This window comes from Thunnus maccoyii, chromosome 24, assembly GCF_910596095.1.
Source record: "Thunnus maccoyii chromosome 24, fThuMac1.1, whole genome shotgun sequence".
Taxonomy (NCBI): Eukaryota; Metazoa; Chordata; class Actinopteri; order Scombriformes; family Scombridae; genus Thunnus; species Thunnus maccoyii.
In genome coordinates, this window is record NC_056556.1 from 842,605 (window position 1) to 870,503 (window position 27,899).

The window sequence follows — 27,899 nt, forward strand, 5'->3', positions numbered from 1 at the left end:
CAGTTTGTGACCTCTGACATGTTTAACGTGGTTCAGACTGATGATGATGTTGATGATGATGATGATGATGTAACAGCAGAATGAACAGCTTCCGGCTGGTTGTTCTGATAAAAGCTGATCTGACCCTGAGGCAGCTCAGGGCTCCTGTTTCAGCTACACTGAGTTTCTTTGTGTATTTACTCACTACTCATTTTAAAGATGATTTGTTGACGTGGTTTTTCTCATTTCTGACTTTTGCTTCCTTTTTAAGAGAAAGTTCATCCACTTCTGCTAAACTTCCTTTGTGATTCCTGTCAGTCAGACAAACACAACACTGCGACTCTGTTTGTACAAAACGAATCTGAAACACTAAAAGCTGCAACTAACGATTATTGTCATTATTGATTAATCTGTTGATTATTTTCTAAAATTATATTTTAGTTGTTTGGTCCATAAAATGTCGGAAAATGTTGAAAATTTTGATCAGTGTTTAGTCCTCAAATATCTTCTTTTGTCCACAACTCACAGATATTCACTTCACTGTCATAGAGACTAAAGAAAGAAGCTGGAATCAGAGAATTTGGACTTTTTCTTCCTAAAAAATGACTCAAAATGTTTAATCGATTATAAAAATAGTTGGACATTAATGTAATAGTTTGCAACTAATCAATTATTTGTTGCAGCTCTTCTCTATTGCTCCATAAAATGGATAATAATTTGTAATTAAAGGTTCGTCTCAGTTTCCCGGAGTCCAAACAGACATTCTGAGATGTCTTGTTTTGTCCGATCAACAGTCCAGAGCTGCAGTGATTCATCCTTTAAGTCATTGTAAGGTAATAATACTTCAGTTGCATAGCTCTGCTTGAAGAAAACATATTGAAAACATTATATTAACATATATTTAACATAATCTGTCATCTCAACCCTTGCAAGAAAAAAACAAAACAAGCGTCTTCCCCCCCCCCCAAAAAATAACCAACAACAACAAAACTGGTCCTTTAAAGTCTTCCTCTACTCAGAAACATGTTTCTTCACCGTCTTCCTTCAGCTGGATGTTCTTCTCTTCTTCTCTTCTCTGTGCAGAGTTTGTTTTCATTCATCTGCTGAAGGAGGAAAGTTTCTCTCAGCTCACTGAACGTCTGACTTTAAGAGGCAGGATCAGTGACATCATAGCTGGTTTGGTCCTATATGTAGGACATGTATTCTCATGCACTCATTTAGTCACGGCAGCCTGCAGGGGACCTGATCCTGTTGGCAACACTGAGATTACACAAGTGTGATGTGGAAACTTGAAGCCTCCAGACCACAAACACTGAGAAAGGACTTAACGGAGAAGAGGAAACATCTGGTGTCCATAAGAAATATTAAACAAGGTAATTGAACCTTTTTTTTGTCAAAAAAGCAATTGGACAGTAATTATTAAAAAAACAGCACAGAAAGTAGAATATTTTTATGTCTTAAAACATGTCCGGAGGGATGTGTAACCCTCATATATACATACAAATGCACTGAAGTGTCATATAGGTAAAGCGAAAAGCTCAAATGCCAAAAAATGAACTAGTTTCAAGTAATTTAATGTGAATATTTGCAAGTTTTCTTTGTCTTCTTTGATAAAAAAAGCAACTTAATTTCTTAGTTTTGAGCTGTTCTTCTCATCTTGGGCTTTGATGTCTTATGCTGAGAATATTTATTGAACAGTTGTCTGTGCATGATGCCGTCTCCTCAGCTCTGAAGATTTAGATCTCTGGTCTTTCAACCGCTACAGATCATCCCACAATAGCAACAATTGGTCTATTGGTTCACTAGTTTCTGAGAAAGGAACTGTGCTTTAGTTCAGGTCACGTTCATCACATTCTGGTCTAGAGCCGCTGTTGTCTGATTATACTGATGCAATCTACACAGATACCTATCTGTAGTGTCTAGGGAGGCCCCCTCTGACCTTGGTAACCACAGCAATGCTGATTTACCCTTTATCAGAAAGTCTTCCACTTCCCCAAACATCACAGACAGCTGGTCTGAGTCTCAGGGAGAAGAGACGGTCTTTCTGTTCCTCTGACCTCAATGTCAATGTTCGACTCAGTTCTTTAACCCTAAAGACAGAAAATCCCACCACAGAATTAAAGATTAAAATAGTCGTTTTTAGTCGACATGTTTGCTCTGTTAAAATAAATGTTCAGGTTTGTTCTGTGTTTGGTTGCAGGCTGGTGTTGAGCTCAAAGGAAAATCTGCAACAGTCACTGAAATTTCTGCTGAGAAAGGAAATGAAAGTACGAAGTAAGCAACTAAGTAAGAAGAAGATCAAAAGAAAAGGTACATGTCTCGAGTTTGTCTGCGGTTTCGTCGTCTTCTGTCTGTCATGTTAAACGTATGAGACTGTGAGAACAACTACTAACAATAAAGCAGTGTACAAATACTCCAGTACAAGTAAAAGTCCTGCATGAAACATCTACTGCAGTAAAAGTACATAAGTATTATGAGCTTGATGTGGTTAAAGTATTGCAGTAAAAGTACATAAGTATTATGAGCTTGATGTAGTTAAAGTATTGCAGTAAAAGTACATAAGTATTATGAGCTTGATGTAGTTAAAGTATTGCAGTAAAAGTACATAAGTATTATGAGCTTGATGTAGTTAAAGTATTGCAGTAAAAGTACATAAGTATTATGAGCTTGATGTAGTTAAAGTATTGCAGTAAAAGTACATAAGTATTATGAGCTTGATGTAGTTAAAGTATTGCAGTAAAAGTACATAAGTATTATGAGCTTGATGTAGTTAAAGTATTGCAGTAAAAGTACATAAGTATTATGAGCTTGATGTAGTTAAAGTATTGCAGTAAAAGTACATAAGTATTATGAGCTTGATGTAGTTAAAGTATTGCAGTAAAAGTACATAAGTATTATGAGCTTGATGTGGTTAAAGTATTGCAGTAAAAGTACATAAGTATTATGAGCTTGATGTAGTTAAAGTATTGCAGTAAAAGTACATAAGTATTATGAGCTTGATGTAGTTAAAGTATTGCAGTAAAAGTACATAAGTATTATGAGCTTGATGTGGTTAAAGTATTGCAGTAAAAGTACATAAGTATTATGAGCTTGATGTAGTTAAAGTATTGCAGTAAAAGTACATAAGTATTATGAGCTTGATGTAGTTAAAATATTGCAGTAAAAGTACATATGTATTATGAGCTTGATGTAGTTAAAGTATTGCAGTAAAAGTACATAAGTATTATGAGCTTGATGTAGTTAAAGTATTGCAGTAAAAGTACATAAGTATTATGAGCTTGATGTAGTTAAAGTATTGCAGTAAAAGTACATAAGTATTATGAGCTTGATGTGGTTAAAGTATTGCAGTAAAAGTACATAAGTATTATGAGCTTGATGTAGTTAAAGTATTGCAGTAAAAGTACATAAGTATTATGAGCTTGATGTAGTTAAAGTATTGCAGTAAAAGTACATAAGTATTATGAGCTTGATGTAGTTAAAATATTGCAGTAAAAGTACATAAGTATTATGAGCTTGATGTAGTTAAAGTATTGCAGTAAAAGTACATAAGTATTATGAGCTTGATGTAGTTAAAGTATTGCAGTAAAAGTACATAAGTATTATGAGCTTGATGTAGTTAAAGTATTGCAGTAAAAGTACATAAGTATTATGAGCTTGATGTAGTTAAAATATTGCAGTAAAAGTACATAAGTATTATGAGCTTGATGTAGTTAAAGTATTGCAGTAAAAGTACATAAGTATTATGAGCTTGATGTAGTTAAAGTATTGCAGTAAAAGTACATAAGTATTATGAGCTTGATGTAGTTAAAGTATTGCAGTAAAAGTACATAAGTATTATGAGCTTGATGTAGTTAAAGTATTGCAGTAAAAGTACATAAGTATTATGAGCTTGATGTAGTTAAAGTATTGCAGTAAAAGTACATAAGTATTATGAGCTTGATGTAGTTAAAGTATTGCAGTAAAAGTACATAAGTATTATGAGCTTGATGTGGTTAAAGTATTGCAGTAAAAGTACATAAGTATTATGAGCTTGATGTAGTTAAAGTATTGCAGTAAAAGTACATAAGTATTATGAGCTTGATGTGGTTAAAGTATTGCAGTAAAAGTACATAAGTATTATGAGCTTGATGTAGTTAAAGTATTGCAGTAAAAGTACATAAGTATTATGAGCTTGATGTAGTTAAAGTATTGCAGTAAAAGTACATAAGTATTATGAGCTTGATGTAGTTAAAGTATTGCAGTAAAAGTACATAAGTATTATGAGCTTGATGTAGTTAAAATATTGCAGTAAAAGTACATAAGTATTATGAGCTTGATGTAGTTAAAGTATTGCAGTAAAAGTACATAAGTATTATGAGCTTGATGTAGTTAAAGTATTGCAGTAAAAGTACATAAGTATTATGAGCTTGATGTAGTTAAAGTATTGCAGTAAAAGTACATAAGTATTATGAGCTTGATGTAGTTAAAGTATTGCAGTAAAAGTACATAAGTATTATGAGCTTGATGTAGTTAAAGTATTGCAGTAAAAGTACATAAGTATTATGAGCTTGATGTAGTTAAAGTATTGCAGTAAAAGTACATAAGTATTATGAGCTTGATGTGGTTAAAGTATTGCAGTAAAAGTACATAAGTATTATGAGCTTGATGTAGTTAAAGTATTGCAGTAAAAGTACATAAGTATTATGAGCTTGATGTAGTTAAAGTATTGCAGTAAAAGTACATAAGTATTATGAGCTTGATGTAGTTAAAATATTGCAGTAAAAGTACATAAGTATTATGAGCTTGATGTAGTTAAAGTATTGCAGTAAAAGTAGTGGTTTGGTCCCTCTGACTGATATATTATTATATACAGTCCCCTCCAAAAGTATTGGAACAGCAAGGCAAATTCCCTTGTTTTTGTTGTTCATTGAAGACATTTGGGTTTAAGATCAAAAGATGAATATGAGACAAGAGTTCAGAATGTCGGCTTTTATTTCCTGGTATTTACATCTAGATGCATTAAACAACTCAGGACATACCACCCTTTGTTTGAACCCACCCATTTTTCAAGTGAGCAAAACTATTGGAACATGTGACTGACAGGTGTTTCTTGTTGACCAGGTGTTGCCTTTAAGGTTGATTGTTCAAACATTAAATAGCTCTGCATGACTAGTCGACTTTTTGGCCTGGGTTTAAACCTATAAAGACTGCATTTCTTGTTAAAGAGGATAAACCAACATGAAGACCAGAGAGCTGTCCATGGGAGAGAAGCAAACCATTTTGAAGATGAGAAAAGAAGGAAAATCAATCGGAGCCATTGGACAAACATTGAGCATAGCAAGCACAACAATTTGGAATGTCCTGAAAAACAAAGAAACCACTGGTGTACTGAGTAACAAACATTGAACAGGTCAGCCAAGGAAAACAACAGTAGTTGATGACAGAAATATTGTGAGAGCTGCGAAGAAAACCCCCAAAACATCAGTAAGTCACATCACCAACGACCTCCACAGTGCAGGGGTGAAGGTAACACAATCCACTGTTCGAAGAAGACTCCGAGAGCAGAAATATAGAGGCCATACCACAAGATGCAAACCACTCATCAGCAGTAAGAATCGGAAGCCCAGATTGAAATTTGCAAAGAAGTACAAAGATGAGCCGCAAAAGTTCTGGAACACAATCTTATGGACTGACGAGACCAAGATTAATCTCTACCAAAGTGATGGAAAGGCCAAAGTGTGGAGAAAGAAAGGAGCTGCTTATGATCCAAAGCATACAAGCTCATCTGTGAAGCATGGTGGAGGTAACGTCATGGCTTGGACGTGCATGGCCACTTCTGGAACAGACTCATGATGATGATGTAACTGATGATGGTAGCAGCAGAATAAATTCCAAAGTGTACAGAAACATTTTGTCTGCCAATTAACGCAGGAATGCATCCAAACTAATCGGGAGGAATTTTATCCTGCAGCAGGACAATGACCCAAAGCACACTGCCAACAAAACAAAGGACTTCATCAGGGGAAAAAAGTGGAAGGTTTTAGACTGGCCAAGTCAATCACCTGACCTTAACCCAATAGAGCATTTCACCTCCTGAAGAGGAGACTGAAGAGAGAAACCCCCCGAAACAAACAAGAACTGAAAGAAGCTGCTGTAAAAGCCTGGAGTAGCATCACAAATGAAGAATGCAACAGTTTGGTGATGTCGATGGGTCACAGGCTTGAGGCAGTTATTGCAAGCAAGGGTTATGCCACCAAATATTAAATGTTGTTTACTTTAAGATTGTTTGTTCCTTTACTTTTGCTCACCTAAAAATGCTGTGGTGTAATACAAATGGTGATATATCCTAAGTTGTGTAACACATCTAAATGTAAATACCAGGAAATAAAAGCTGACAGTCTGAACTCTTGTCTCATATTCATCTTTTGATCTTAAACCCAAATGTCTTCAGTGAACAACAAAAAAATACTTTTGGAGGGGACTGTATGACATCATTAGATTATTAATAGTGAAGCATCAGTGTTAGAGCAGCATGTTACTGTTGTAGCTGCTGGAGGTGGAGCTAGTTTACACTAGACATGTGAAATGTGACCCCGACTACACACTGCTTTTTGTAAGACGTCAAAAGACAAAAAGGTTGGAAACCACTGGTTTCATCTTTAACAATGTGTTGTATTTTAAAAGCTTGTTATATTATCCATTGTGTCAAATCTTCATCTGAAAAGTAACTAAAGCTGTCAAATAAATGTAGTGGAGTAGAAAGTACAATATTTCCCTCTGAAATGTAGAAAGTAGCATCACATGGAAATACTCAAGTAAAGTACAAGTACCTCTAACTGTACTTAAATTTCAGCTCCTCAATGTGTTTGAGCCCAAGAACGACTTGTATTAAATATGAAGACTAAACGCTGATTTTTACTTTATAATAAATAATGATAAATAATAATGAGCTTGATGTTGATGATGTTTGTCATGTTTTAAGTCATTTATTATTCTGTTTTGTTTCTCCAGGTCGTGTGCGGATCATCGTGGTTGACAGTGTGGATGCAGGTCTGTCTGTCTGAGTATAAAAAGAAAACTATGAGAACCAGCAGATAGAAAATAAATGCTTACATGTCATTTCATTTGTTAAATGGTTAAAAATGAGGCATTTTTTAAGAATTTTAAGTGAAGTTTGTCACTTCCAAAGAATCTGAGAGGGATTTCCCAGATGTGTAGAGAAATTTCACATGCAAAGAAACAAAAAAGTAATTAAATTAAATCTTCTTCCAACTTTTAGCTGTTAAACAAGAGTTAAATTTCAATCCAACCTTTGTCCCGCTGTAAAACTAACATGAAACTGAGAGAAGAAGATAATACAAGAAGGAGGCTTCAATGAAGGCCTCTTCAGGTCCACGACAGTCTGTTAGACGCCTCAACATGAATATGAACACTGTGGAAACACCAAATCTTCTTCTATCATCATGATTCCTGCGTTTAGTCTGAACAGAAGAAGAAGAAAGTCCAGTGAGAAACTTTTTCCTTCAGAATTTATAAAATCCTGTCAGTTAGCAACACTGCATATGGATCATTTTACTTTTCGTTGCTACACATTTCAAAACTCTGTAATTAAGTGAAATTAATTAACAAAACAAAAAACGTCTTTAAAAAAATCGAATATAATAATCAGAATAATCTTCAAAATGGACACAGCAAAAAATGCCACAAATAAGAAAAATTATAAGGACAATAAATTATCAAAAAACAGTAACACACAATAAAAATGATGAGTTATAACAAACAAACTAAATAAATAAAACAAAACAAACAAAACAAAGCCAGAGAGGCTTTTTGTGGCGTTTTTCCACCTTTTTCTTCATGATGACGCAGTTCAAACCCAAAAAACTGAAAAGTGAAGAACATTCCAACATATTATGATTTCTAAGTGACCAATGTGCTGTTTTATTAATTAATACAATTAATGAAAATCATATACATGATAAAAAACAACAACAACTGCTTTTAATGAGCTTTCCGTTACGTACACTTGCCTGTGACGTAAGACGTTGTCCGTTTATCGCCTGCGTGTTCAACTGAGAGAAGGAGGCTAATGTTACTGGGCTGAAAAAACAGTAAAAATAACAGCTTTAAATTATTTTTTCTAATTTCACCCTTTATTGGACTGATCTGGCTCATCATGGCCGCTTTATCGAGGTTCGTTAAGTGATGACCAGAGTTTCCTGTCGTCATAATTCAGGCTTCAGGTTAATTTAATGCTAGCATTACGCTAACATTGTGTTGTTCACTTCCGTGAACAAGGTAACGGAAAACTGCTGTTTGTCGTGTTAAAGTCTTCGTTAGGTCAGTTTTAAAGGTCTGTGGCAACATTAATTAACCTTATGAACCTTTATGGAGGCCTAACAATTTCAATTTATGATCCACGTGGTTTTAAAGTGCGTTTTAAAGTTTTTACCGTTTTATCAGTTTAAATTCAGATTACCTGTTATAGATTGCCTAATAAGAGAAGGCCTCAAGCCTTCCAGGTGAATATGATGAGGTCACGTAGCTGTCAGGTTAATCTGTGTTGACTTACAGTTAAACATTGACTCACATTGCAGTTACATATTCCTGGTTGTATGCTGACTGTTCAGACTGTCAATCATCAGTTTGTGACCTCTGACATGTTTAACGTGGTTCAGACTGATGATGATGATGATGATGTAACAGCAGAATGAACAGCTGCCTGCCGGCGGTTTTCAGTAAAGCTGACACTGAGTTTCTTTGTGTAATAACTCATATTTTAAAGATGACTTGTTGACGTGGTTTTTCTCTTTTCTGACTTTTGCTTCCTTGTTAAGAGAAAGTTCATCCACTTCTGCTGAACTTCCTTTGTGATTCCTGTCAGTCAGACAAACACGACACGGCGACTCTGTTTGTACTAAACAAATCTGAAACACTAAAAGCTGCAACTACCAATGATGTTAATGTTAAATAAAGTTCAACTACTAATAGGAATAAAATCCTCACGTTAGAGAACCAGAAACCACTAAACAATGAATCAGTTGTCAAAACAGTTTTTCATCGATTAACTAATCAAAGAATTGATTGATAATATTGATGTGTTGTATGAAATATAAAGATTAAACACTGGTTTGAATGAGCTCGATGTTGATGATGTTTGTTTTGTTTCTCCACAGTTTGGGAGTTCGTATGTCGATCATCTTGGTTTGCAGTTTGAATACAGGTCAGTCTGTCTGACTATAAATCTATACATGTTTTATTTAAGAAGTAATGAAATGAGAAGAAGCAAAGTGTAAAATAGAATAAAACAGATATGTTTATGTCTTTTAAGGCTTCAAACAAATCAGAACATGCCTGAAAATGTGTGAAAAAGAGACACGAGTTGAGTCTGTTTCCACCTTTTGAAGTGTTTTAATGTCAGGAAGTGTTTCTGTCCTCTCAGTCATCTGTCAGATTGAAGTCAAGGTTTATATCGGAGACGTTGCCCTGCTGCCCTGCATCTACAACAATGCTGTGCCTGAGAAGGTCACCATCTCCTGGAGGGACAAAGACAACAACAACGTCCTGGACATCAAACAAAACATCCCGGACTGGAAATCACAGAGTGAGAAGTTTAAGGGTCGAGTGAGTTTCTCTGATCAGTACAATATGGGAAACTTCTCCATCAGCCTGAAGGAGGTCCAGCAGGGAGACGCCGGCGTGTACGAATGTAACATCCGAGTCCTTGAAGGATCCCAGCAGAAGGTCAAACTCATCGTCACAGGTTGGTTCAAACTCTGAGTTCAAACTGAGAGCAGAACATTTATCAGGCGAGCTTTACACTGAACATAAAAGAAATCAAGACAGAATATAAAAGCAACGCAAAACAATGTAAAAAGACTTTTAGCAGGTCTAGACCGTACTCTTTAATTACAGAAACCCAACAATTCCCCCATGAGCAGCACTTGGCGACAGCAGTAAGGAAAAACCCCCCTTTAACGGGTAGAAACCTCAAGCAGAACCAGACTCTTGGTGGGCATCTGCTTTGACCGGTTGGGTTGAGAGAGGGGGGGCGGGGCAGTATTTCCTCAACAATCTTTGACAGGCAGTAAGGCAGTGATAAATATCTGACAACTGGCATTTATGATAGTGCAGCGACCAGCACAGCGCTGGTAAACTGACGGGGTCGTAGTCGTCTCAGAACCACGTCTCTTCCTGTTTTTCTGTTTCTCTGTTTCTGCCACTTGGTGATTTTATCAACAAGAGCAAACTGAATATTTGCTGTAAATGTAATTTATGTAATGTAAATAACATTTAATGGTCTGATCTGGTGATTCTTACAGTATCTGCTGTCCACAGCTGTATGAAAGCTTCTTCTTCAGGTCATTAAATCTCTGCAGCATCTTAAGGCAGCAGCACAGATACGTTGATAAATCTGCTGCGTCAGAGCACAGTGACGTTACGCACGGCAGTGTTTACCTTAATCATCTGAAAACCTCGGGCCAGATACATAAATGATGCATACCAACAAAAGCCATGAATACGCCATTTCCTGCTCATAAACTGGTGTTTCTAAAAACTCACACGTCCTTCAGACCAGCGGACGCATGTTCTTCTAAAGCGATCTGAGGCGGATGTTTATGTTGATGACCAGCTGCACTGATTTACAAACACATTTGTTAAAAGCCAAAGTAATTTTTATCATTCTTTTAATTTACACAGGAGTCAACGTTTTATTTTACTTTTAATATTATTTTTATTTCATCCTTAGTTGTGTCACATCTTGTAAAGTTTAGATATGAACGCTGTTAAATGTGATGACTTTTCTTTGATATCACTGCTGAGTTAACCGTATAGACGCTATAAAGGTGGCACTTCTTTATTTCCAGTGAGTTTCATTGACAGACTGGTGGAGCAGATATCATGTTGATATGAAGCTGGTTCAGGTGTGTCTTCATCCATTTATGGCTCATTGTGGGAGTAGAAATGAAGCTCGTGCACATGCGTCCAGTTATAAAACAGAACTTTATAAATCTGACGAGAAGAATCCGTCTGCATGTTTCTGACTTTGTGCGTACAAACAGTTTTAGTCATGAATTTACAGTTTTATGCATCTGGTCTCAGGATTCTGCAGAATAACCACCCACACCTCTACACACCTCTACACACCTCTACACACCTCTACACACCTCTACACACACCTCTACACACCTCTACACACATCAGACCAGTCGTTATAACTGGATATTCTTATGAAGGAGACGTCGGTTCAGCAGCTCATCAGCTTCTTTTCATGTTTTATTCTTGAGACACATCGCAGTGTAAACGCTGTTGTGTATCATTAATTATTAAACACTGTGACCATTTACGAGGTGAGACAGGATACATTTGGCCAGATCTTGACTCTTGGGACATCCAAAGCTGGATATCCGCCCCCCCCCCCCCTTCAGAACTCATTCCAGCTCCGCTGTGTCCAGATTGGATCTACATGGCTAAACTAGAAATTGCGTGTGATTGCTGAAAGTGAATTTAGATTGCATAACTGGAAGCTGAACACTATTGAAAAATCTAGCAAGATTAAAATCTGCAATGGGTGGAATTGAACCTGCATCCTCATGTTTGTAAGACAGACATGCTATTCATTGAGATGACATGTCACACAGCAATGCCAGGCCAGATTGTAGTATTTAGTCTGTCAGATGCATGAAATTGACAAAAAGCAGTTCAGTTCAGGTCAGCTCGGCTAATAAAGCAAATTAACATCAGCTGTGCACTCAGAAACTTTGGCTCTAAAAGGAGTTGAGAAGTAACATGATTGCTGGATTACTAAGACTGGATCTGTAGAACTGGAAAAGATGTATTTAACAAGAATAGCAATCCACATTCTAGGTAATAATGTGAAGGGAAGGATGTGTGATGATGATATCGTTTGAAGGAAGAGCTGACGAAGTTCTTATTTTGTAGACGTTTATTAGACGATGGCCATCGGGTCCATTCCATGTATAAAGATGGTCTGGGCACCGTACCACTGTCGGTGCATAGCTTATATGGGGTTACACATCTGTATCTTATCACATGAATAACATAGGTTTTCCATGGGCACTACTTCAGTTGGGAGCCATCCAATCATGTAATTGACAGCTACCTCACAACATATTATGTGTCACAACATACCACATCTGGACCAGTTCCAAACTTGACCATGGATCCATTGTTTGTATCTCTAAGGTCCCCCCGAAGGGCCATACCATGTTACCTAAGCGGACATGCAGACTCTGAAATGTTTATGTCACATGTCCAACACCCAAAATCAGTAAAATACATAGGGTCAGATAAAAATCATACTAACATAATGTTAATGTAAACTAGAGTGGAATTGAATTATGGTACATGATAGAGATGTAAAGCAATTTTGTACATGACAGCAATATTATGAGCAGGTATCGAACACACAACCTTGTCAACTAAGGTGAAGCTGATCAAAGAACAGTGTTCTAAACCATTGAGCCAACAGACATTCCCAGTAATGAGAGGAAAATGTATTTGTCTCAAACTAGAGCTTGAAGCCCAGAGATTTGTACATCATTAGTGAAAGCAAGACTAGTTTAACATGAATGAATGATGTGTAAAAAGTGTTTTGAAGGAAGAGAGAATCTGTAAGTTTAAGAAACTGCAGTGAGAGAAGACACACATCCTGCAGACTGTATTGCAGGCAATGAGAACATGACAGGGACTCTCTATCAATTAAGGTTCAGATCTCAAAAACTATAAGTCCTATGTGAAATGTATTTACATGTTGAGAGAGGAGGCTTGTGGCAACATAATGAGGTGAGATATGTGCTTGAGGAGTTAAAATTGTGGGAGGGACAGCTGTTTAGAAAACCATTTCTGGTCACCTTTATAGTCTTCTGGTCTGTATGTCTTGCAGATGTGGTAATCCAGCCCAGAAGTAACAAATGTGTGGATTAGTTTTTCTGCACCAGAAAGGGTGTTCTCAATTTTTGCAATATTACGTAAGTGGAAAAAGGCAATTTCAGTTTCAGCTGCAGCACAACATGATACTGAACAGCTGATCTGAGCTGCTGCTGAAAGTTTATTTTATTGTTCAGCAGGATCCCGTTTACCTCTGATGTGGTTTCTTGTCTTCCTGGAGTCTGTTCACAAGATCAGACATTCCCTGTTGAGCTGCAGTGGAAGTATATCAATCAATCAATCAATCAATCAATCAATCAATCAATCAATCAATCAATCAAGCTTTGTTTGTAGAGCACCTTTATACAGGTTAGTTCAATTCAAAGTGCTTCACAGATGACTGACTGATAATAATAATAAAATAGAGTGAAAAAAATCAAATCAATGTAATATTAATAAAAAATAAAAGATAAAATTCAATTTTACAACATGAATACAATAAAATAGGTGAATAAAATAAGTAAATAATGTCTGTAAATCATTTAAAGTCATGTGACAGCGACGACGATGATGATGATGATGATGGTGGTTAAGTGTTGAAATGCTGCCACCTGCTGGTCACTTTGGTTCTCAACTGGTTTTTACTCCCTTGCAGGGAACAAAAAGTCATGTGAAATTATATAAATTATTATATTTATGTTAAAGAAATGCAACGGTTAGAAATTTGACGTTCAAACTTTTATTAGGTCTCGTTATTGATCACGAACAGCAGCCAATCAGAAAACAGTAATTTGGCGTTCTTCTTAACTGATCACTGATGTGATCTGATTTTATTATTTATGATGTTTGTTATGATGGAAATTTTGATGTTATTTGACTAAAAACTGTATTTTTACATAATTTTGGACTGTTACCATGACAATAATAACGACACACAGTTGTTAAAACAGCCTGATAGTGAACAGATTTGAACAGTGATTTCCTCGTCCATCTTTATCTTATCAATACTGTAATTGGTCTAGTTCTTAATCAATTTTCTCATCAGTTCTTTTTCTTTACTAAAGAATTGTTTTTTAAGAATTAATTCAGTACAGAATTAGAAGAGATTTATATCTTTAAATATGATAAAATACTGAACATTAATGTTTCCATCAACAAAGTCACTGTATAAATCCAATAATATCTCACTGGAAAGAAATCAAACATGCCAGTAAAATAAATAATATTCCTGACATTAGAATGTCACTTGTCAAATTTTAATTTATGTTACAAACTAAGCGAACACAGTCACCGACAAATACAGCAGAGAAGAGGACAGAGAAGCTGGTGCTAACCCTAACCCTACACAGGAGGCCTTCAGGTACAGTGTCCGATGCACAAATTTGACTGTAGTTACACACGTAAAACAGATGAAAATTGACTTGATAGCGCTGTGAAAAAGCAGGAAAACCCTGAAGTCTGATGATAAAACCGTGAAATTGTGCGTTCAGATGTAGCTGACATTAAAAACAGACACAAACAAAGAACACCTTTACGCCCCCATTTCAAAAATATGGCTTCTAGTGCCCCCTGATGTTCTCTGAATGCCCCCTGGGTGGCGGTGTTACACCATATTTGGTGACCCATCAGATTCTGTGACCTGCACTGTTGGTTAGATGTTCTCAGATCCTTTACGCACTGTAAAAATACTTCATTACAAGTAAAAAAATCTACCTTAAGTACTAAAGTAAAAGTACTAATTTTGCAGAAAAGCGGGCTGTAATACTTGTTACCTTAAGTAGGATTTTAAATGAAGTATTTTTACATAAGAAGACATAAATGACAATCAATCTCAGGAGATGATTGAAATGTTTCAGGTGAGTTTTCATCTCAGGGCTGCAGCTAATTATTATTTCATGATTGATTAAACTGCCAATCCATGAAATAATAGTTTAGTCAATAAAATGTTATTGACTAAGCAAATCATCACATTTGAGGAGCTGGAATCAGAAAATATTTGGTGTTTTTGCTCGAAAAATGACTGAAACAAAGTTAGTTTTCTTTCAGATATATTCTGTCGGTGTTTCTCTGCCTCATGTTTTCATCTAACAAACCTCACAAAAACTTACAACTTTACTTTTCCTTGTCAAGCTCCAGATTCTGTGTATAAAGAGTTTAAACTGACGTGTTGAATCGTTCTTGTTGCAGGTGAACGTCTTAAAAAAACAACGACTGCTCCAGCACAAACAGGTGGCGCCGCTGCAGTAACACCAGCCTCCCTCCGGCTGCTGCTGCTCTCTGCTGGTCTGTCTGTGTTACTGTGCAGTTTGACTGTAAACTGCAACAGTATCCTGCTTTAATCACTGCTTCACCTGCAAGTTCAGCCTAAACAATGACAGCTAAGAAACCTGTCACTACATTCCTACAAAATAATGAAGAGTTCTGTTCTAAAACTGTTAAAGGACCAAAAAAAAGCAACTTTATTTCAGTAATAAATCAGTTTTTAAGTCCCAGAAATCCTTTAAAAAGCACCAACATTTGGCTTAACATGTCACTCAAAGTGTGAATGCGGAGCCACTTTAAATTAGTTTTGCGACACATCATAAAAGCTCAGACATCGCTAATATATTAATATAAGAAGTGTTGGTAAGTTAGTTATCAAGATACAGATATTTTGGTTGTATTTATTATTCAGTAAGACCCAGAATAAGGCCTGTAAACCTGCTCAACACACAGGTAGGGGGCGCTACAGCATGACACAGTAAGAGGAAGCTGAGTTTGACGTCTTCTTCCTACACGCAATGTTTTTTTTCCGAGAATGGTGAAGTCATGACCCACCCAACTCTGCCTCTGATTGGCTGACCCTGATATTCTTACCCCGACCAGTCTCACTCCTCATGCCTCAACCTGACCAACCTGACCAACCTGACCAACCCGACCAACCCGACCAACGGAGGCAAAGACCACTAGCCAATCAGAGGCAGAGTAGGGCGGGGTGGGACTTCACCATCCTTGGGAAAAAGATTTGGTGTTCTTCACAGAGATGTCGCACATCGTGTCTTCTGTTTTGTTTTGTTTTGACTTTCTTCTGTGCTGCGTTTTCAGACGACTCACAACTGGAAACGTTTCCGACTTCCTTGCAAAGGTTTAACGGAACAGAGACGCCGACACTGCAAGAGAAGATTCCAGTGGCGTTAAACTCTCAAAATGAAGAATCAGTCGGCCATTGAGTGTAGTACTCTGATTAAAATATATTATATATATATATATTATAATAACATATATAGACAGACAGGTGACAAAGGAAAAACTGGTCTGAGTGCTGGACCCCTACAGTGAGGGGGTCTGGGGGCTCTGTTATGCTAGCATGGTATGGGGAACGGTCACTGCTAATCAATACAAAGTAGTTGTGAGTGATCAGCTTTATCCTATGATGAAACATGTCTATCCTGATGGGAGTGGTCTCTTCCAGGTGTTCCTCGGCCTTGTTATTGATCCTACAGTCTCTGAACATCATTGTTCATAAAGATCTTCCTCATGTGGTGCTGTGATGATGATGCTGGGTTGAGATCTGGTGACTGTGAAGGTCATAACATATGATTCACATCATTCACTGTCATCTTTGAAGAGACCACTCCCATCAGGGTAGACATGTTTCATCACAGGATAAAGCTGATCACTCACAACTACTTTGTATTGATTAGCAGTGACCCTTCCCCAAACCATGCCAGCATAACAGAGCCCCCAGTCCAGCACTCAAGTTTGCTGCCGTCGTTGTGGAAACACGATTAGTTTTAATGAGCCAGTGTGGCCTCCACCTGAACGTAAGAGCACGCCGAGTTGGTTCACTGAGGTCGAGTGTTTGTATCAGCTGGTCCATCAGCGTCACTGTTCTTGTCTGGACGAAGTTTGTGTCACATCACGAGTGAAACTTCAACTGAAGAAGCAGAAACACGTCGAAACTGAAGAAAACATGACCCAAAACAAATCAAACCTCCCTTTGAGTGTTTCTGTAATGTTTAAAACTGATCCGCCCAACAAACAGCGCCAAATATCTCCATGTCTTGTTGTGTAGACTAGATTTTACTACATTTCCTTTAGCTGCTTCACAGCTCGCTCACAGGAGGAAAGCTGTTAAAGAGCAACAGATACAAACCCTGGAGCCAAAAACCAAAACTACCACTAAAACCAGGGTTCCCAAACACTCAGCTGGGAGCCCAAACATTAAAACTTAGGTCAGATTTCAAACAAACACGCGCTGAGGTGTAAAATGTTCAGATCTGATAACTGCTGGTTAAAAATATGAAGGATACTAATAATGTGCTGCGTCACAGTTTCAGATTAATGCTGAACTGATCCTGTTCAGATTTAATGTGTGAAAAACAACAGTCAGATATAATAATAACAATAATACGACGTATTGATGCATTTTGGAGCAGAACTCTTTATTTGAAACATTTCTGAAGGATTTTTCATAATTTTTTGATGTGATGATTTGAATTATTTATACATTTATTAGAAACATGAAGGCAATGATTATCTGTAGCAGCGAGGTTCAAAATGAAGCACTAAATACATTCTATTTATCTGTTTACTGTCAGGAAAATGTGCCCGATATAGATTTATTTATTTCTGTTATTTACCTTTTTATCTGTTAAAACAGTTAAAACTGTTTTAACTTACTTCCAAGATGGACATAACGTGACAAAATCTTAAAAACAAAAACATCCAAATCAAAACGGCTTCTTACAAATCAATAAATGTCATTAATAACTGAAAACAACAAGTTTTTCAGTTCAAATCCCAAAAATAATCTACATTTATGTTGTAAATTGTTCCTTTAATCAACTGATCTGTAGATTAACGGCAGAATATTGTATAACATTTCATCATAAACATAATATTTGAGCCCAGTTTAAGTTAAATGTAATCATCTTAACACAAAGTGTGTTTATTACTTTTATGGGATAAATTACAGTTCAGTTATTAAACTGTATATATCATCATATTTAGTTATTTTTCACATTTTGTTCTTGACTGAAACGTCACTTTCCATTTCCATCACCTGTATGCAGGTCATTCCTCATCATCGGTATTATTTTAATATTAAACACATGTTGATTTGTCATTAATCAATGATGAATGATTCTGACTTGTAGTCCTGAACACTGAAGGCAGATACTAGAAGCACCTTAATATCAGATTTACATGTTATTTACAGTTAGTTCACGTGTTTTTACATCTTGCGATCTTAAGTAAAAGTGCATCTGTTTGCTTTGATGCTTTGTCTTTTCTATATTTTTATATTCATATAAAGCAAAGATCAACACAAGCTGTTGTGTGTGTGACACGTCTTACTTATATTTACTTTGTGTATCAAGTCATAAGTACTGCTTTTTCTATATTGTAGTTCTGTGTATTACGTGCTCTGTGTGGAGGTTTTTACCTGACCTGAGGGCAAAGTGTATTGTTTGTTTGTAAATCTGGAATATACAAACAAAAATGACGTCACCTACCTTGATTTTTTTATTCCATAAATGAATCCTTTTATCCATCTCAGGAATTACTGCTGGAAGGACAAAGGGAAAACACCTGCACCTTAAACAATGATCCACATTCAAATGATTCAATTTCCATGTGTTGATTTTTTCATGTGAAGTCATTTCTGAAGGAAATTCTGTTGACTGAAGTTTGTTTTATTCTGAAATAAAATCTGAAAGTGAAGTTGAGTGTTTGTGTTTGTGACTGGAGAGTTTTCAGCAGTAACGACTTTCTGACACTAGATGGAGCCACTTCATCACCATTAAACTGTTACTGTTATTACCAGTACTGCATATACTACTACTATTATTACCACTAGTACTGCATATACTACTACTACTATTATTACCACCAATACTGCATATACTACTACTATTATTACCACCAGTACTGCATATACTACTACTATTATTACCACCAGTACTGCATATACTACTACTATTATTACCACCAGTACTGCATATACTACTACTACTATTATTACCACCAGTACTGCATATACTACTACTATTATTACCACCAGTACTGCATATACTACTACTATTATTACCACCAGTACTGCATATACTACTACTATTATTACCACCAGTACTGCATATACTACTACTATTACTACCACCAGTACTGCATATACTACTACTATTATTACCACCAGTACTGCATATACTACTACTACTATTATTACCACCAGTACTGCATATACTACTACTATTATTACCACCAATACTGCATATACTACTACTATTATTATTACCACCAGTACTGCATATACTACTACTATTATTACCACCAGTACTGCATATACTACTACTATTATTACCACCAGTACTGCATATACTACTACTATTACTACCACCAGTACTGCATATACTACTACTATTATTACCACCAGTACTGCATATACTACTACTATTACTACCACCAGTACTGCATATACTACTACTATTATTACCACCAGTACTGCATATACTACTACTATTATTACCACCAGTACTGCATATACTACTACTATTATTACCACCAGTACTGCATATACTACTACTATTACTACCACCAGTACTGCATATACTACTACTATTATTACCACCAGTACTGCATATACTACTACTATTACTACCACCAGTACTGCATATACTACTACTATTACTACCACCAGTACTGCATATACTACTACTATTATTACCACCAGTACTGCATATACTACTACTATTACTACCACCAGTACTGCATATACTACTACTACTATTACCACCAGTACTGCATATACTACTACTATTACTACCACCAGTACTGCATATACTACTACTATTACTACCACCAGTACTGCATATACTACTACTATTACTACCACCAGTACTGCATATACTACTACTATTATTACCACTAGTACTGCATATACTACTACTATTACTACCACCAGTACTGCATATACTACTACTATTATCACCACCAGTACTGCATATACTACTACTATTATTACCACCAGTACTGCATATACTACTACTATTATCACCACCAGTACTGCATATACTACTACTATTATTACCACCAATACTGCATATACTACTACTATTACCACCAGTACTGCATATACTACTACTATTATTACCACCAGTACTGCATATACTACTACTACTATTATTACCACCAGTACTGCATATACTAATACTACTATTACCACCAGTACTGCATATACTACTACTATTATTACCACCAGTACTGCATATACTACTACTATTATTACCACCAATACTGCATATACTACTACTATTATTACCACTAGTACTGCATATACTACTACTATTATTACCACCAGTACTGCATATACTACTACTATTATTACCACTAGTACTGCATATACTACTACTATTATTACCACCAGTACTGCATATACTACTACTATTATTACCAGTACTGCATATACTACTACTATTATTACCACCAGTACTGCATATACTACTACTATTATTACCACCAGTACTGCATATACTACTACTATTATTACCACCAGTACTGCATATACTACTACTATTATTACCACCAGTACTGCATATACTACTACTATTATTACCAGTACTGCATATACTACTACTATTATTACCACCAGTACTGCATATACTACTACTATTATTACCAGTACTGCATATACTACTACTATTATTACCACCAGTACTGCATATACTACTACTATTACTACCACCAGTACTGCATATACTACTACTATTACTACCACCAGTACTGCATATACTACTACTATTATTACCACCAGTACTGCATATACTAATACTATTATTACCACCAGTACTGCATATACTACTACTATTATTACCACCAGTCCTGCATCTACTACTACTATTATTACCACCAGTACTGCATATACTACTACTATTATTACCACCAGTACTGCATATACTACTACTATTATTACCACCAGTACTGCATATACTACTACTATTATTACCACCAGTACTGCATATACTACTACTATTATTACCACCAGTCCTGCATCTACTACTACTATTATTACCACCAGTACTGCATATACTACTACTATTATTACCACCAGTACTGCATATACTACTACTATTATTACCACCAGTACTGCATATACTACTACTATTATTACCAGTACTGCATATACTACTACTATTATTACCACCAGTACTGCATATACTACTACTATTATTACCAGTACTGCATATACTACTACTATTATTACCACCAGTACTGCATATACTACTACTATTATTACCAGTACTGCATATACTACTACTATTATTACCACCAGTACTGCATATACTACTACTATTATTACCACCAGTCCTGCATCTACTACTACTATTATTACCACCAGTACTGCATATACTACTACTACTGCATAGTAGTACTGCTATTACTAGCAGTACTACTATGACTTTGAAAGCTTTTATTAATGCTGTTAAAGTTACTACATCAACTACTTCTGATACTTTTACTAATACTATTAGTACTGCTGTTGTTACCTTTATAGGTACTACTACTATCATTAAGATAACTATTACTAGTATTACTGTTACTCCTGCTGCCTTTACTCTTGTTATAATACTACTATGTTGCTAAAAGGACAGAACTCCTCATGCACAGCCAGTAGACAGGTGCTGGTCAGTCGCAGGAACGTATAAGGTGAAAATCAAAATTAACCACACTGTAATGACTCTACTGTGACTTTATTAAGAGCGAACAACGCGTTTTGCCTGTAGCTTCTTCAGGTTCGCTCAGTACAACTGCTGAGTACTTAGGTGTGATAAATACATCTGAATCACATGACTCATTATCACAGTCTTCATTTTCTCAAAGTGAACATTTTACAAAGGGCACGACAATAAAAATATATACATATTACAAAAAACATGACGTGATTAATGTTGCACAAAGTTACAAGAATGACACCATTTTACATAATTAAACTTCATGACCTCCGGTAAACAACTGACTGAATACGATGAGCTAATTTCTTTAGCAGAATGGACTACAGGTCCTACAGCTGTCCCTCTACATCACTAAATGGGGACCTAGTGGCTCATCTCTCCCTAAGAGTCCAAATAACCTGTGGAGAGAAATACAAGTTAATATTTACATATCTCAGACAAAAACTCAAATCCTGTGTTTCATAAAGTTAACATACTCTGGTATGTTAACTGGTGTTCAGCAACTATTATGCCATCTCAAACTAAGAGTTGCTGAACATAAGGCTGCCGTTAGAAATGGTAATATGGATTATGCCATTGCTAGACACTACAAGGAGAAAAACCATGGGTCGGCTACTTCCCTCAAATTTATCGGCATTGAAAGAGAGCGACCCAATCCAAGAGGTGGTAACTTGATTAACCAGCTCTTAAGAAGGGAGGCATTTTGGATTTATGAACTGAATATTATTGAACCTTATGGACTTTATGAAACACAGGATTTGAGTTTTTGTCTGAGATATGTAAATATTAACTTGTATTTCTCTCCACAGGCTATTTGGACTCTTAGGGAGAGATGAGCCACTAGGTCCCCATTTAGTGATGTAGAGGGACAGCTGTAGGACCTGTAGTCCATTCTGCTGAGGAAATAAGCTCATCGTATTCAGTCAGTTGTTTACCAGAGGTCATGAAGTTTAATTGTGTAAAATGGTGTAATTCTTGTAACTTGTCATGATTTTTGTAATATGTATATATTTTTATTGTCGTGCCCTTTGTAAAATGTTCACTTTGAGAAAATGAAGACTGTGATAATGAGTCATGTGACTCAGATGTATTTATCACACCTGTGAGTACTCAGCAGTTGTACTGAGCGAACCTGAAGAAGCTACAGGTCAGTCACAGTAGAGTCATTACAGTGTGCGGTGGTTTATTTTGATTTTCAACTACTATGTTGCTATTAAAGTTGCTTTTACTACTGTTACAGTTACTGCTGCCACTTGTGTTATTGTAAATACGGTTATTGATACTATGACAACTGAAACAAGGTTATTTAAATAATACTACCCTGTCACAGATGCTGTTGTGTATGAATCTGTGTCTTTAGTGTTTTCAGATTTTAATGATCACTCTCTGAGAATCACAATCACCTGAAAACTCGTCTTTTACATTCAAAGACACCACAGCTTCCTGACACAGAGGGCAGACTGCAAGTCAAAGAGTTTCACTTCCGCTGTTGAGCGTCGGATGAAACTTTCAGACCTCTGACTGACTTGGCATTTGTGGTTTAGATAATCAGATCTTGGGCCGGACATGATGACCTTGTGAAATAGGAAGTGAAGAGCATTTTTCATTCTGTTGTTTCAGGTTGCAGCTGCGTTGGGTTTCAGACGGTTTTACTCTTGTTTCTGCTGCTGAAACTGATCATGGAGCTTCTGTGGATGATCCTGCCGGTGTTTCTGGTCTGTGCCGAGGCTGAGAATGTGACTGAGGTGAAGGCAGAGCTGGGTCAAAATGTCACCTTAACCTGCTCTGTGGAGGTTTCAGACATCTACTGGTACATGGAGATCCACAATCAGTTTAGAGTGCTCATCCTCCGCACTTTTGATAAAACAGACAATAATCCCAACTACTGTAATCCTGAGTTCAAAACCAAATATTCAGTCCTGGAAAACAGCCTTGTGATTACAAATGTCACTGCAGAGGACTTCAGGTGTTACTTTTGTGCACGGAGGCAATATGACCGCATTCGTTTTGAGGGAACTATCAGCCTCGTCTCAGGTAAGCAACACATTTTTGAAGAGCTTAACTGTGTGACACTTTAGCCAATTTTCATGATCACTTATACTCATTCTGTCTTTATGGTTGTAAAAGTTAAAGACTGACCTTTTAAATGAGACCAGGGGTATGACTGTAAGCTAAAGGGTTGAAGAACAGTCACCTACTTATTTTGGGTCCATTATTTTTGGGGTGCCTGGTAAGAGGTTAAAGCTGGAAACTACAGGATTCACAAATGAAAGAGTAGTTAAACGTAAGAGCTGAAGTCTGTTCTGTCCCAGTGTATCATGTAATGTTTATTGATTATAGAGGTAATAGAATGGTTGGATATGTGATTGTTGATAGATGTAAGAAACAGTTATACATCGCATGTGTCACAGATACGAGTACAACCAGTGTTGTAGTACTCGGGTCCGAGACTCGAGCATTGAGAGCATTCAGACTCGGAAGTTGAAGACGAGGACTCGAACTTGTTAATTTATAAAGAAGAACATATATCCGGTTTTTTTAGCGCTCAAATTTCCACCCACAGCCGCACTATGGTTCACGTTGCACACACATTGCACAGAAAGCCACACACACACCGTCGTTAGTATGGAAGTTCTTTAGCGTGAAAAAGACACAAAGCTCGCAATTTGTAATATCTTGAAGTCCAAAAAACAAAAAACGTATTTAATTCTTATAAAGAAAATCAGAATCGCTAAAAATGCATCATGAATATTAATATGAAATCACAGATGTGTCATTTTTGTTTAACGTAGATCTTTTTTATGTGTATGTCAGCTCTTTGACTGTGCCAGAGAAGAGCACTGGAGCCCATCTACGAACTCGACTCAGACTCAACCTTAATGACTCAGACTCTTCTTTGGTGACTTGGACTTGGGCTCGGACTCACGACTTAGTGACTCGACTACAACAAAGTGCTTTTTGTATCATGTAACAGCAGCTGTAACCCTTCAAACAGTAGTAAAAGTTTAAACGCTGATGTCTGTTCTGTTCTATGTGTTTTGTTTTGAAATTTAGTTTATTAAGGTTAATATATAGTTGTTATTTGTCAAAAGAGACGTCTTGAACGTATCCTGAAGCAGTGGTCCTCAGTATGTTTACATCATCATGTTGTTTTGGAACAAGTAAAGGCGTCTGAAACCGCCTTGATGATTGTATCCAACAACTTTTGTAGCTTTCTGAAACCAACCATCTGACAATCACCCCCACTTTAAAGGTTCAAACTGCTTCAAGCAAAGTAGTTTGTATGAGGTGTCACATCCTCGATGCCACCCACAGATCATCAGAAATGGTTTCAGTGGTAATATCTGATCATTTTGCAAATCCTAAAGGGCTTTTACATGCTCATGCATGAGTCACAAGTATGGCATTTGTTTTGACCAGGAAAACATTTAAATGAAATGATCTCATGTAGTAAAGAGGAAGTTTTGTTGTTGCAAATGAGCGCCTGTTACAATTGGCCACTTTTGAAAAAACCTGCCGTCATAGCCTCCTGCCCAGGGATAGATTTCAAGTGTTTGAATTTTATCTTATTGAACTTGAACCTCGAACAACTCCTCAACTGTAAAGGCCACACATATGTGGTCAACAAAGTGTGTTTTGTATTGTCTAATAGCAGCTGTAACGCCCTCTCTTCCATGTTTCCAGTGTTGGGATAGGTGTGGCTACATCCAATTTTTGTACAATTTTTGTAATTTATCAAAACCAACAATCTGCCCTTCTATGTAATTTTTGAAACAGAGGACCTGAATCTCATTTTACTGTTGACAGTAGAGTTTGTTGTAAGTTCAAACATCATTTAAGTCCGTCAGCATCTCTTCAGTTTCTTTGTTCATCTTTGTCACTTCTCTTTTTCCAGACTCCATCACTCCGTCCAACAACTGCAAACCAAACAACAACCAGCAGCGCATTCAGGGAATATGGCAGAGTCAGACGATTCTTTTCAGCTCGTTTGCCCTGAACGGCCTCCTCGTGTTATTGGTAATAGGTGAGTCTGTTAGTTGTTTTCAGCCACAGAAGACTTCTGTGGTTCGCTGCACTATAAATACCAAGAGCTGCTGCATGAGCTCTTCAACGCACAGATCAAAGTTTCTGTGAGCAGAGACGACCTGCACAGCATAAAACGTCTTAATGCTGAAGTTTTTCATAAATAAACGTAAATTTAAATGAACAATTATTGAATCATTTATCACAACAGTTATTGCAGTTAGCAGTTATTTGATGAAACGATCATTTGGTTTTTTTGACTGAAATATTACAATTTCTCTCATGGATTTAGAGCAGAAGTATAGATTGCAGCTCATTGGATGTAAAGTGTATTTTCTTGGAGACGAGCGGTTTCCTCCTGATTGTGACTCACCTGACGCTCTGTTGGCAGGTTCATCTTTTACATATCTGTATCTGAAGAGAAACGACTCCAAATACCAGGTGAATGAACCTTCACCTTTGACCTCTGAGAACCCAGAGACACCAGAGGTAAACACACTGCTGCTGTTAATACTGATATTACTGATGTCATATGCTACTGCTAATACTGTTACCACTAGTACTTCTTCTATTACTGCTAATAAAACAATTGCTGTTACTGTGTCTGTACTGTTGCTACTACTATTATTTCCACTGCTACTACTTTTACAAACACTACAACTGCTACTACTGCTGGACTTTATTGCATCATTTTGTACCACACACTTGCTCCTTTCTTATTCTACTACTGGTAATATTCCAATAGTCTAATAGTATAGTGTGAAATAGTATTCCTACCTGTGTACTCTATAGGTGGGGAGCTGGATGTTTCTTTTAATTGCATCTGATTATGATGAGTTCTGCTGTATTTGCACCTGCATTGATTAGAGTTTTTCCTGATCCAGGCACAGAAGACATGTTTTCACCAGGTGGAGACGGGATCTGACAGTGTTTTTAACACCACCTGTGTATACCGTATTTCCTCAAATAAAAGACAGTAGTCGATTAAAAGCTGGGTCTGTGATAATGGCCGGGGGCGGTCAACACGATCAAAGAAAGTCCGGCTCCAAAAACAGGCCGGGGAAGAAAAAAGGGGGGATAAACTCCTGGTGGTGCCTGTTATATAATATGCATGCCAGTTAAGCTTAATGTACATTTCCACTGCTATAATTGAATAACTGCTATTTTCAACATGTTGTTGTTCTGGATTACTCATCTAAAGTATTATTTCAGTCACTGTGTGTTTTGTTCCTCATGATCTCTGGCTCCCAGAAGTGCTGTCGCTTTGACAAACATGCCAAACTCTGTTTATAATTCTTGATATTTTAAAAGTTTCCTCACTGAATATAAGAGATGAATGCTGGTTTTTAATGACTTTTCAGTCTTTTTAGCTGATCTATAGTTCAGTACTATTCTTGGACTTGCTTGAGCCGCTGACTGCCACCGTTTCAACATGGCTAGCGGAGCTAACGGCTAACCTCCACTCTATAAAAGCCTATATTGTATGTTATTGTATTTTGTGAAGTACCTTGTAACTCTGGTTTTAAAAGTGCTATAGAAATAAAGTTTATTATTATTATTATTATTATATTTATTAATGTCTCAGCTAACTGTAGTTTGTAGTAACGTACAAGTGCTACAACATGGCTGTAGCTACATTTGAAGTACCGTTGACTGTAAGGGGCTGAATTTTCCACAACACAGTAGAGAGCGAACAGAAGCAGATCAGAAACAAGGAGGCTTCGTACTAAAATATGAGCAAATATACTTATCAAACAGAGGCAATTAGAGATAAAGTCCTCTCTCTAATATAAGACTGCTTCCAATAATAATAATATGCCTGGTGCCCTCTGCAGTTGAGGTAAATAAAGGCCAGTATTAGAGGAAATATGGTAAATTAATGAGTAACTTTATACATTCATTAGCAGAATGCTTGTTTTTCATCAACAACATGGAAGGAGGGCTGCAGGCGGCTTATTGTGCTTCAGGTCCTTAACTTTATGTTAATACTATGCATTTATTTAGTGTTGTAACCTTTTCTAGATTATAATTGTAATATGTACATACATTTTTGAGTGTGTCAAGTTTCTTCTCATCTGAACTGTAAATGTAAGGTTACAGGGAGCCATATGTCTCACAGAGTTTAAGGACAATCTGTGTTATTGGATATTAAAAATCAGCTTAATCAGAGTAATTATCCATAAACCAGTTATAAATGTTCTTTTCATCCACTTCAGGACAATAACTACACAATGAAAGTCTGAAGAAAAAACTCACCTGCAACTTAAAACACATCCAGATTAGATTTTCTGCCAGTAGGCCAAAAGTTTTCATTTTCAT

The 27,899-nt window shown here is 36.6% G+C and overlaps 3 protein-coding genes across 6 annotated transcripts in view; 2 read left to right on the top strand and 1 right to left on the bottom strand.

The window, feature by feature from the left end:
* Positions 1–27,899, bottom strand: part of LOC121891678 (protein NLRC3-like) — a 1,105,688-nt gene that overhangs the window by 284,040 nt on the left and 793,749 nt on the right. The gene's annotated exons all lie outside the window — the stretch shown is intronic.
* Positions 1,201–18,552, top strand: LOC121891732 (junctional adhesion molecule-like). 4 transcript variants are annotated; one of them, XM_042404301.1, is made up of 6 exons: positions 1,201–1,352; positions 2,180–2,289; positions 6,970–7,008; positions 9,135–9,181; positions 9,401–9,721; positions 15,037–16,140. In XM_042404301.1, the coding sequence occupies exons 4-6, from the start codon at positions 9,148–9,150 to the stop codon at positions 15,186–15,188; spliced, it is 507 nt and encodes a 168-aa protein (XP_042260235.1). In that variant the 5' UTR covers positions 1,201–1,352; positions 2,180–2,289; positions 6,970–7,008; positions 9,135–9,147; the 3' UTR covers positions 15,189–16,140. The 4 variants fall into 4 exon arrangements, with proteins under 4 accessions (XP_042260235.1, XP_042260234.1, XP_042260233.1 ...); XM_042404300.1 differs by lacking the exons at positions 1,201–1,352; positions 2,180–2,289; positions 6,970–7,008 and adding exons at positions 7,946–8,151; positions 18,389–18,552 and having other exon boundaries at positions 15,037–15,132; XM_042404299.1 differs by lacking the exons at positions 1,201–1,352; positions 2,180–2,289; positions 6,970–7,008 and adding an exon at positions 7,965–8,151.
* Positions 23,143–27,330, top strand: LOC121891725. Its single transcript, XM_042404294.1, has 4 exons — positions 23,143–23,591; positions 25,453–25,581; positions 25,972–26,069; positions 26,465–27,330. Exons 1-4 carry the CDS (start codon positions 23,237–23,239, stop codon positions 26,558–26,560), a joined length of 678 nt encoding a protein of 225 aa, XP_042260228.1. The 5' UTR covers positions 23,143–23,236; the 3' UTR covers positions 26,561–27,330.

Bases quoted from the DNA above. Each gene is read 5' to 3' on its own strand.
- LOC121891732 (XM_042404299.1), top strand. The intron at 9,182-9,400 runs GTCAGTCTGTCT...CTGTCCTCTCAG, and splicing joins GGTTTGCAGTTTGAATACAG to TCATCTGTCAGATTGAAGTC. The intron at 9,722-15,036 runs GTTGGTTCAAAC...TTCTTGTTGCAG, and splicing joins GGTCAAACTCATCGTCACAG to GTGAACGTCTTAAAAAAACA.
- LOC121891725 (XM_042404294.1), top strand. From the start codon at position 23,237: ATGGAGCTTCTGTGGATGATCCTGCCGGTGTTTCTGGTCTGTGCCGAG. The intron at 25,582-25,971 runs GTGAGTCTGTTA...CTCTGTTGGCAG, and splicing joins CCTCGTGTTATTGGTAATAG to GTTCATCTTTTACATATCTG. The intron at 26,070-26,464 runs GTAAACACACTG...TTCCTGATCCAG, and splicing joins AGAACCCAGAGACACCAGAG to GCACAGAAGACATGTTTTCA.